Source organism: Platichthys flesus, chromosome 23, assembly GCF_949316205.1.
Source record: "Platichthys flesus chromosome 23, fPlaFle2.1, whole genome shotgun sequence".
Lineage (NCBI taxonomy): Eukaryota > Metazoa > Chordata > Actinopteri > Pleuronectiformes > Pleuronectidae > Platichthys > Platichthys flesus.
Genome location: NC_084967.1, coordinates 362,184 through 374,425, shown reverse-complemented (window position 1 = coordinate 374,425; position 12,242 = coordinate 362,184). Strand labels below are relative to the sequence as shown.

General features: G+C 39.5%; 1 protein-coding gene across 3 annotated transcripts in view; it reads right to left on the bottom strand.

Moving 5' to 3' along the window:
* tmtc1 (transmembrane O-mannosyltransferase targeting cadherins 1) overlaps positions 1-12,242 on the bottom strand; it is a 106,597-nt gene that overhangs the window by 42,171 nt on the left and 52,184 nt on the right. For all 3 annotated transcript variants that reach the window (XM_062382913.1, XM_062382914.1, XM_062382915.1), the window contains exons 8-10: positions 11,311-11,432; positions 8,637-8,804; positions 4,305-4,418 (exon numbers count right to left, since the gene is read on the bottom strand). In XM_062382913.1, coding sequence (XP_062238897.1) covers positions 4,305-4,418; positions 8,637-8,804; positions 11,311-11,432 — 404 coding nt within the window. The remainder of the gene's footprint in view (positions 1-4,304; positions 4,419-8,636; positions 8,805-11,310; positions 11,433-12,242) is intronic.

The following is a 12,242-nucleotide window of genomic DNA, read 5'->3' as shown; positions in this document are numbered from 1 at the left end:
GATTAGGAGTTAGGTCAGTAACGTGTCTTTTTCTCTTTAATTTGAGTAGGTAAGTTTAGGTTGTTCGCATTAAGGGTTATTTTTGTTTGTTGTTTTGGGGGCTCTTCCATTCATTTTTTTGTTTGCATTTTCATTTCATTAGGTAAGACGTGGCAGATAATGTATTCTTCTGGTTGCCAGTTTTTTTGTTCATAGTAATAGGATGGAGTTTCAATTGGATGATTTTGCCATTTTACGGAGCTCAACTTTGTGCTCTGTATTAAGGAGGTGGAGCTAAGGAACAAAGAGCTGGAGTGGGAGGCAATGCACCTGCGGGTGCGAGGTCTGGAGGTTAAATGGGAACCCCGGCTTGTGTCGGCCACCCCTTGGTGACCCTCATGTAGTCTAGCTAGCACATCATGCTGATGGTTGTCTTTCGCCACTGGTGCGGCATCCTCTGGCCAGTAGCTTTTCAGCAGAGTAAAATCGAATCAAATCAAATATTATTTGTATAGCCCATATTTACAAATCACAATTTGTCTCATAGGGTTTTAACAATGTGGGACATCCTCTTCCCTTAACCCTCAACAGAAGTAAGGAAAAACTACCAAAAACCCTATTAATAGGGGGAAAAAAACGTATAAACCACATGTGATTGAACCCTCCCATGACAGAAGTGCAAAAGATGCCACGTGTAATGGAGAATATCAGCAAAATAGGATTATTTACAACATTGATTAGAAAAAAGCTATTTATAACACAATGAAAAGTAAATAAATTGAAGAGTTATTGTCATTAATGGTAGAGTATGTGATGTGTGCATATTGTATATCAAGACGTCTTGTTGAAAATAATAGTCCACGATCAGCTGCCACCACGATCATAACCCACTGACACTATTGGGATCCATCATCGTGATCCACCATTAGCTGCCACCTCGATCATGGTACACCACCATTATCCACAATCAGCTGCAAACACGATACAGGATCCATCAATAGGATCAGTAAACACAATCCACCAATACGATCATGATCTCTGATTTGTTTTCCACCATCATGATTCACGATATGGCCGCAGCCTAAGTTCTGGATCTGCAAACGATAAAGCATAAGGACTCCGATGAAGAAGTGTGATAAAGTTAGAGAGATGAAGAGTAAAGAGAAGTTCCATGAGTTACGTGTCCCCCAACATTCTAGACTTATAGCAGCATAACTAATAGCCAAGACTAACCTGAGCCAGCTCTAACTATAAGAAACTATATTTATCATGAAAGAAGGTTTTAAGCCTTTTTTTTTGCAAATTTAAGTGTGTATATTAAGATGAGTATTTAAAAAAACAGAGTCATCATTTTATGTGCACACTCACCAGTAAGAATGCCTATTAAATAAAGAAGCATTATTATGCAGTAGCATGCTAAAAAAAATCTTGCAGACCAGGCTGTCTAAGCTGCAACTTTATCCAGAAAAGTGTAACTTTCCTAGGACACAAAATTTCTAGCAACGGTAAAAAATTGAGCTCAAAACGAGTGGAAGCCATCCTCAATATTCCAACACCGTGTACTAAAATACATTTAATGTAATTTTTAGGGATGACAGGCTACTGTAAACAGTGGATCTGTGATTATGCATCCCCCGAGGCTACACTCTTGTATGTTATGCATGGCCAAGGACTGACACCAACCGACAACCTGATCTAAACAGGTCATTTACACAGACTGTAAATGAGAAAGGGGTTTCATGACAACAGTATAGTACAACGACCAGTGGAGTTTTTCTCCTCAAAGAAATTAGATAGTTTGGCATTGGGTCAGCCTCTCTGTCTAAGAGCAGGAATGATATCAAGAAGTACAGCAACAACCTAAATCTATTAAGAGCCATTTTTACTCTCTACATTGGTATCTGTCTGTAAGTGTGAAGCTCACACCAAAGATGATTCTGTTCCAACAGGTAATGCTCAAGCAGATACAGCAGCAAAGAAAGTGGCAAAAATAACCAACATACTGTAATTGATACTCCTTTTTAATTTCTCTCACAGATTTAGCAGAAGCACAGAGCCATGCTAACAACATAGAGTAGGCAGAATGTACATGTTTGAACAATGTATGTCAATCTGAGGCCGGCCTTCCATGTCTGATTAAATGTTTATTTGTTGTTTTGTTTGTTTTTGTTTTTATTGAAAATTGTCGGGTTTCACAAAATTACTCACATTGTTTTATTTCAAAAAGTTTCTGACAAGCAACACTACAAGAGGCCAGGACATACAAGCCCCTGGCCAACCGTTTGATCACTTGCAAATTTGTTTCATTGAACTAACACCATGTGAAGGAAAGGAATATTGTCTTCCCTACAGGTAAAGCAGATGGCCCTGCAGTAGCAAAGGAGTTAGTGCGAGAAATCATTCGCCCTGGGAATCCCACATGAAATCAACAGTGATAACGGAACTCATTAGTAACTATGCAAATAGTCAACCTTCAACATCTTCAGGTATCAATCTGAAACAGCATTGCACCTATCATCCAGAGAGGGGTGGAAAAGTTTAAAGATAACATTGGAACAATTAAAAACAAAATGGTCAAGTGCTGTGATGACACAAGACTCTCATGGATTAAAGCACTACCGGTAGTGTTAATGACCATGAGAGGGAGGGGAAGGGCCAGAACAGGTTTGTACTGTGTGCACATAATCAAAATCATGAGCCTTATACACACAGGTAAATGCAGCAATACTGCAATCAGCAGAGGGCCAGTTGTATAACCTGAAACCAGGAGACTGGGTACTATAAGACCTAAAGAGGAAACATTGAAGGAAACTCAGATGGACAGGACCCTATCAAGGGCTCCTCACCACACCTACAGCGGTTAATGTGAAAGAAAGCACCACCGGAACACACGCCAGCCATTGCGGAAAGAAGCCGCCACTTGAGACAGAGGCCCAGGGAGATAGTCCCGCTTCCCTCACAGATGAGGAACAAAGCAGAAGAAAGACGACAGCTCTCACTCAGGTGTAAAAACCATACCAACAACCAACAGCTGTTGCAGACCGAGAAAGAAACGGCAAAACATAGATAGAAGGGGAAAAAAGAAAAAGACAAGAAAGGCCAGGACCAACTCATCATAACTGACCCGACAGTGAAATGGAGATAATTAATTTTATCTGATGTGATTTAGTGATTTGTGAATATAAAATTTGATTGATTGATTGAATTTCTGCCAAAGGTGCTTCAACAAATTATTAAGCAAAGGCTGTGAATACTTATGTACAAGTCATAATTCCGTTTTCTTTATTTTTAATAATAAAAAAAAAAATTTAAACAAACTTTTTTCACTTTGTCATGAGGTATTGCATTTAGAATTTTGAGAATAAAATTAATAGAATCCATTTTGGAATAAGGCTGTAACATAACAGCATGTGGAAAAAGTGAAGCGCTGTGAATACTTTCCGGATGCACTGTATGAAGCCTTTGGTCTGGCCAGTCTCAGGACGGATTGCATTCACTTCCTTGAAGTTGGTGAATTATGTTGATGTCTGGAATTTAGAGGCTATCCCTAGATGGCTCTGACAGTTCTTTAGATACACTATGTCAATCGTTGAAACTGACCAATGGACTGCCGTAATCCTCTGTATGTACATGTTGTCTGACTTTAAAATCACCTGATACTATGCTACCATATGTGGAGTGATATTTAGAGAGCTTGTACACCACTTTATTTAAGAAGCACTTGTAATTAGATAAATTGTATACCTATAGCTAAATATAAGGGTAAATAAAGAAGTTTCATCTGCATAATTTCATTTGAGGTATTCACTCTTAAATTATACATTTGTTAGGCTTATTTCATATAACTTGTTACATCTTCATTATGTCTGACCCGGTTACATCTTTATTGATGCTCACACTTCCACAGACATCCCACAAGTGTTACCTTTACATATATAACAAGATTATTTATATTGAGCATGCATGGTAGTTGCAGAATTATTATATTATTGTTGTTGTCACTCTTACTGTTGTCTCCTTATCAATAAGAGTTTTGGAACTTCGAAGACAGTTATTTGTTTCATGCTTCTATGTTTTTTTTATCCAAGTAGTTGTCTATCCATGCCATTTAAAGACTTGCATTTTCCTCATACAATATGTCCATAAACAACATCAAACGTGTATTTTCATGTTGTATGGATATTCAGTTTTCTTGTATTTGTTTTATGCATTTATGGTGTAAATGAGTGAAGACATTGCTCTGCTAACATAGTGCTCATGCTACCTCTTCTGTTTAAACACAGTGCTAGAAGCATATACAGTCTCAATTTGGAATGATATTACACCTGAGGGCAGTGGTGTAGTGGTGAATGGCCTCCTTGTGTCGGCCACTGTCTTTCAGGAAGTTGGCGTAGTTGTAGTGGGCTTTGGCATTGTGAGGCAGAGTCTGGATACCAGACCTGAAATAAGGAGGAAGATAAGGAAGGAAAAGAAGAGAAGGCATTATGTTGATCTAAATAAAGACAAAAAAGGTTATCGGTAATCCCTGTTGGAATAAACCCTTTCGTGGAAAGAAAAATGATGTCAGTGTCAGAAAGTTTCACCTCCTCTTCACATCGCTTGATGCCATTCCTCCATCAGGACTCACGGTGGAAACCCATTGGTCAGCGGCATCATTTAATGTTCGTGCCGTTGACCATTGACCATTAATGGTTGAAGGTGGGCATGTGGAGGGGGGATTTGGAGGCAGATCCACGTACGAATGTTTCCAGGTGGACTGTGAACATTGCGTTCAGGTGTGCGTACGCACACTTTTAGTAAGAATCCTACGCAATCCTTTATAAATCCGACCCCAGGGCTTTTAATCCTGTCTGGCATAAAGGTATGTATTGTGACTTCAGAAATTATTCAGACTCTTCACATCTTATTGTGGTGCAGAATTAAATTTGAAAGTATTACAAAGGTCACTCATAATTCAAACATAACATTTGTCAACAGCAGTAGGCAATCAATAATTGCAAGTATTGCAAATTTAGTAAATATCCAAAACTAAAATCTTTATCTTAACATGTCATTCAGTAATTTGTAGATGCTTCATTGGCAGCTCTAACAATTTTCAGTTTTCTTGGGTTATTCAGTACAAGATTTGTAGGTCTTAATTTGGGTAGTTTATCCCATTCTTCCTGGGAAATATTCTCAAGCCCTATCGGACTGGGCGGAATGTGTCTGTCTGCTGCTATCTTCAAGTTTCTCTACAGATGTATTAACTTTTTCCCAAGGCAAGAAATGGGGCTTATTGAGAGCAAGTCATAAAAACTCATGACACATTCATGCAAGAGCTGCGGTGGGCAAGGGAAACAAAGGCTGGAGCCACAACAAGGAAGGGCCTTCACCCATGTGGCCCTGTACGGGTGAGGATGATAAAGCTTCATGGAGCCACAACCACATGGCCGACTACCCACTTGGATAGGAATCAGGCTTGACTGCTACAGTGGGCACGGAAAGTATTCAGACCCCTTAAACTTTTTCACTCTTTGTTTCATTGCAGCCATTTGCTAAAATCTAAAAGTTAATTTTATTTCTCATTACCCCATCTTGACAGAAAAAAAAACAGAAATGTAGACATTTGTGCAAATTTATTAAAAAAGAAAAACTGAAATATCACCTGTTCATAAGAATTCAGACCCTTTGCTCAGTATTGAGTAGAAGCACCCTTTTGAGCTAGAACTGCCATGAGTCTTCTTGGGAATGATGCAACAATTTTTCACACCTGGATTTGGGGATCCTCTGCCATTCTTCCTTGCAGATCCTCTCCAGTTCCGTCAGGATGGATGGTGAACGTTGGTGGACAGCCATTTTCGGGTCTCTCCAGAGATGCTCAATTGGGTTTAGGTCAGGGCTCTGGCTGGGCCAGTCAAGAATGGTCACAGAGTTGTTCCGAAGCCACTCCTTTGTTATTTGAGCTTTGTGCTTAGGGTCATTGTCTTGTTGGAAGGTGAACCTTCGGCCCGGTCTGAGGTCAAGAGCACTCTGGAAGAGGTTTTCTTCCAGGATATCTCTGTACTTGGCCGCATTCATCTTTCCTTCAATTGCAACCAGTCGTCCTGTCCCTGCAGCTGAAAAACACCCCATAGCATGATGCTGCCACCACCATGTTTCACTGTTGGGATTGGATTGGGCAGGTGATGAGCATTGCCTGGTTTTCTCCACACATACTTAGCAGTATGTGTGGAGAAAACCAGGCACTGCAAAGTTCAATCTTGGTCTCATCATACAGAATCTTATTTCTCATAATCTGGGAGTCCTTCATGTTTTTTTTGGCCCCGACTGGTGGAGGGCTGCAGTGATAGTTGACTTTGTGGAACTTTCTCCCATCTCCCTACTGCATCTCTGGAGCTCAGCCACAGTGATCTTTGGGTTCTTCTTTACCTCTCTCACCAAGGCTCTTCTCCCACGATTGCTCAGTTTGGCTGGACGGCCAGGTGTAGGAAAAGTTCTGGTCGTCCCAAACTTCTATCATTTAAGGATTATGGAGGCCGCTGTGCTCTTAGGAACCTTAAGTGCCGCAGAAATTCTTTTGTAACCTTGGCCAGATCTGTGCCTTGCCACAATTCTGTCTCTGAGCTCCTTGGGCAGTTCCTTCAACCTCATGATTCTCCTTTGACTCGACTGTGAGCTGTAAGGTCTTATATAGACAGGTGTGTGCCTTTCCTAATGAGGTCCAATCAGTTTAATTAAACACAGCTGGACTCCAATGAAGGAGTAGAACCATCTCAAGGAGGATCAGAAGAAATAGACAGCATGTGAGTTAAATATGAGTGTCACAGCAAAGGGTCTGAATACTTATGACAAAATGATGCGAAATGTCAGTTTTTCTTTTTTAATAAATTTGCAAAAAGTCTACATTTCTGTTTTATTCTGTCAAGATGGGGTGCTGAGTGTGCATTAATAAGAAATAAAATGAACTTTTTTGATTTTAGCAAATGGCTGCAATGAGACAAAGAGTGAACAATTTAAAGGGGTCTGAATACTTTCCGTACCCACTGTATGTAGTTCCTGGTGGCAGGCAAAGGCAGGAGCCTCTGGTTGCTGACGTCTGGCATTGCAGACAAGTCTTAGGGAAATGGAATGTCACATCTGGTGAGGAAGGAGCCTGAGCTGGTTGAGTGGCACCAGCTAGAAATAGTTGGGCCCACCTCAACGCATGAACATGGTTTCCTCAACCATAAACTAATTTTAAGGAGATACCCAGAGTGACCGGAATTTAACCTGGATATGACAGGGCTGCCTCTTTGTAACTTCAAATTGATTAGGAGAAAGCTCTGGGTGTTGTGCAGTTCAGAGTACCTGACATTTTTTAATATCCCTAGGTGGGATTCTGGAAAGAGTTCCACCTGGGGTCCAATAATTCCTGCTGTTGCACTTCAGTGCTGGGGGCAATGTTTGGGAGTAATGACCTATCTGATCTGAGCCTGAGCAGTGCCTTGTTATTTGACTTCTGTGCAAGATTGGCCATAAATAACTCCATGTTCAACCATAAGATGGTACATAAGTGCACTTGCTTCAACAACACCTGAGCAGCACCAACAACTGATTATCTACTTTGAGGTTGTATCATCAGATCTGTAGTTGTATGTTGCAGACACAGGTAAAGAGAAGAGAAGGGCTGTTAACTAATCAGCTGCTGATGAGGGATCAGTGCAATCAAGAAAAGAGTTGGCACACCCAAATTTATAGTGAGGGTGAACTGCCTCCTCCAGAAGATAATCCTGTCATCCTGAGGGAGGTTGGGGACATGGAGTCCATCCTCCTTGACTGTCTCGGAGAACTGCTGCAGAATATTGGCAGGCGGTAGAAAGAGAACTTCATAGCAACCTATTCTACACAGTCTCAGTGGATGAAGCAAAGTTTGAAGAGTCGGGGGAAGCATCATCTATTTCCCTGGCAGAGGTCACAGAAGTAAATAAGAAGCTCCTCGGCTACAAGAAGCCAGAGGTAATAAGATTTGCCAGAACCAGTTCAGTTTGTAAGGTAAACTCCACTTAAGTTTAAGACAGATGTTAAGGATATTTATAACAGACTGAATGGAGTTGAGCACAGTTCAGAGACACGCCAAATGGTCTCAATACGTACTTATAAATAGGAGATTTAGATTTCAGACATAGAGTTAAGTCACTGTGCTAAAACATGTTTTCACTCTGTCATTATAGATAATTGGTTGTAGACTCGTGAAGAAATCCGTTATCTATTTATCTACAATACGGTACAACACAATAACTCAGTGTGCTGTTAAATACTGGTATTCCCCCACCCCCCAATTGGCAATTTAGGCTCATAAAATATAAATGAGTTACAACTTTAACATTCTAGGGGAGACTTTGGCCTTCTTCTTTTGCTGAATTTCCATATCAGTTACAGAAATCAGAATGGAGGGGTTTGTTGTTCCTTGGCAGGACACAAGCCACCAGAAACACATTAAGGTTACCTGGCAGCAATTAATTATTTAACTGATGTTTTATTAAATGCATTACAAAAAATTGGCAGATGTGGCAATAAAGTAGAAGGTAAGTGTCTTTTGAAAATTTAAATATTATACATGACATTAATCTTGTTGTAATTCAACATATCACTGTTATGAAAAGATGAGTTGAGTCTTCAGAATAATTCCCCATGCTTACTTGAAAAGGGCCTCCCTGGTTAGCCAGACATGGTTCTGCTGGATGGTCTTCCAGGAGAAGAGAAGTAGGAGCAACAGCATGGAGACACTGAGGACTGTGGTGCCCCAGCGGCCTACCACCGCACACAACCGACCCATGCCATGAGCCATTAAGATACAGTAACCCATACTACAGAAAAGGGAGGGAGGAAGGAAGTAAAGGGAAAGGAAAAATTATAAGGAAGTTTGGGAGGTACAATGATGGAGAAAAAGAAAGTAAAGAAATGGATAGGAGGGAGGGTGAGAGACAAAGCAAAAATGTATTGTTAAGTCCTTTATTATGTAGTTAAGTTCAACTGACTCTTCTTTAAAAAGATGTGATATAGCTTAATGGCCTAAAATCCCTTGATGTCTCATGGCTGCATATATTTTCACTACAGTTGGCCTGCTGTGGGCTCTTAAAAAAAACACAATCTCAATCCCTTTCCTCAAATTTGTTGACCCTGTTACATGGTTATACTTGGGTGTGTGTGTTTTTGAGAGGCTTCAGATGGTAGGGTTTAGTCTCAAGCCTTCTTAACTCTGGTTCCATCCAAGAGCATATACACCGTATACAAGCATAAAGCATTTATTGTGTGCAAGATGTCATTGTGAAATTAACTTGAATATCACATTTGTGAAGCCATTTTGATAAAGTTAGCTTAGTTTCAAGCAGCTATCCAATTTCAATAAAGGCATAATAACCAGTTGCCCCCAATGTTACAGAAACTAACCCATACATGTTGAACAAGAAATATTGTAATTTAAAGGGGAAAATGTTAGTATTTCGGTGTTAGGTAATAAAAGGAGCTACATTTTCTGCTATTTGAAAAAAACAACATAATGCAAAACGTTCTGGAGACTACATGTTTTCTCTTGAAAAATAAAGAGAATTAAACCTTAAAGTGCCTTTATGTATTGCAAAACATAGTGGAGACTAGGCGTGTTCTCTTGAAATCAATTTTAAAGGGATAGTTCGAAAAACTGAAAATTCACACATTATTTACTCACCACTGGTGAAGTGTTTGAGGCCACAAAACCCTTTAGGAGTCACAGGGTTAAACAGTATTGCAGCCTAATCCAATACAATTGAAGTAACTGGTGACTCCTTATCCAGACTTTGCTATTACTAGCGTGATCTCAGTCATGGTCTCGTACATTACAATTTTGATGCTCTGGCTACTGTTCACCTTTCACTCTGCAAAAACTACCATTATTCAGTTGCTCTGTTCAGCTTTATTGAACCATGATGACATTGAATAGTCTGCATGGTCTAAGATTACGATGCCACCCCCTGGGGGCTGTTGCAAACAGAGTTAGGAGACATGAGCCGCCATCATCAATTAATAATTAAATATATGTGATTATCACATTGTGTGTAAAGAGGGACAGAGACGAGCACTCACACACACATAAACACTCCTGCAGACGGAAGTTATCCTAGCAGATTATGACGCAACGCAGAGTTTTAACTTAATTGTTGCAGAAGAAGCGACGCCCTGACATCCAGGAACATACATGTGAATAAAGCAGTTTTTTTTTTATAATGATCAGTTCTTGAAACAGGTGAACCAGGTATGTGAAACAATTAAACTTGAAAACATGCATACATAGTTTCTATACAAGAATCTCATATGATGCCATCTAACTAACTTAAAATTAAGAGAAGGTGGCAACGACACGTGTTTGGAGCCTCTTACAGCTCCCATGTTCAAGGAGAATTCAATGATTGAACCTAAGGACCAATGTATTATACTTTAAGGAAGCGTATTATATGACAAACTTAATTTAGTGTCTACAAGTCTAGAGGCCTGAATTTGTCTCAAAGAAAAACTAGAAAGCTGATATTAAACTTTTTGAAGGATCTGAACTCCTCTGAAATTTTGCCTGAACTGAACTCATAATATTGAATATTATTGTTACTATAGCACACATAAACATATTCAAGAATATGTTTTTTTTTCTCGTATCAACAAAGATTAGACACAAAATCAAGGATTACCATTAGGATAGCATAGTAATATCAGATCATGCCCCAAAATCTTTTACATGGATACTAAATTGATCAATAGCCCTCAGAGATGGCCATTGGCAAAAAAATAGATATGTTTTTATATATACATAGGGCTGAATATATTTTATGTTCTTCGATATTATGTTGGAAAATTGCTTCTAAAGACATGTTACGAATAGACTTAATTATTGCGATGCAAACCTCTATAAAAAAAGTATTTCAACCCTGTAAAATAAAAATGTTCAACCGGATATCTAATATTCCGAAAAAATGAGTTGATACCTAATTTGCATGTTTACTCATGGAAATTCATAAAACATGCAATACAATGAATAAATGTCTTATTGTAAATTATTCACTGACCACATTTCATAGTGATATCAATTTGTTAAAATGTGTAACCTATTTACCTGCAGTGAACAGTACAATTGTAGAAGAAACAAGAATTAAATAAGGATCTAATGGTTTTATACTTGGAAGGTTTTAGAAAAACTTCAGACTTTGGTGATCTTTGGGTGATTGTTTAAAAAAAACAAGAGAATATCGAATGAAAGAATATGTATTGCTTTATGTTAAGTTATCATACAAGAGTCTGACTAGAACTATCCATAGATACTGTGGATGCCTGCATGCACACACTCACCTCGGCATGTAGAGAACCCTTTCGGCCACAACAAATCCAACCCTGAAGAAAAGGTTACTGGCAGGAATGAATGGAAACACCAGAAACAACACTCCAACCAACACCTCCCTGCTCTCTTGTCTCTGCAGAGAGCAAAAAGGGGGGGGGGGGGGGATACAGAAGACAAACACAGATTGTTCATAATCACATGTTGTTTGAGGACCTAGCCACCAGGGGCACCGCTACACTTTTAGGAGAACACTTTACACATACAGGCTGCTTTCGGAAATTAAGTTTTCCTTTGACCAGAAGTACCTCAAAGGCTGGCAGCTGTTCAAATTCTCCAAATGATAAGGAAAAGAGCTGTACTGCTTCTTAACACATCTCCTTTAGCATAGGAAACATTGGACCGTACTTTCTGAAAGGAAAGAAGAAAATTAAGCCCCCCCCCTATTCTTTGCAGAAGCAACATTTAAAGCGATGCAACTTTGTACAACTGAGGGTTTACAGGAGGGTGTCATGATGGTATTTGTTTTATTTGGAGCATAGGACAAGGTGGACAATACCCCTAGTATTTTAGAAGGTCTACAGCACTATTTAAAATACCAAGCACCAGTTGATGTTGACAGATATAAGCGACCACCAGCGAATGTTAGGGACATATCTTTATTTGTTCTCCTTAGCGTCATGGGATGTTTCAGCCTTTTAATCAAAATAACATTACGAGCCCAATCTGAGGGTGCGCTGAGTATTCCAAAATCCCAAGCCCGATTGTCTATTCAGTGAGACAGGGAGAGGGCGGATAGATTCCCCTGTCAGTGAGTGCACAGGGGAGGAGATTAGAGATGGGGAGGTTATAGAATGGCTGGGTGTGTCTTTTCAAATCCCATTGTCTGAGACCATACTGCCAAACCAGTAAGTTTGTTTTATATTACTTTGATATATATATATTT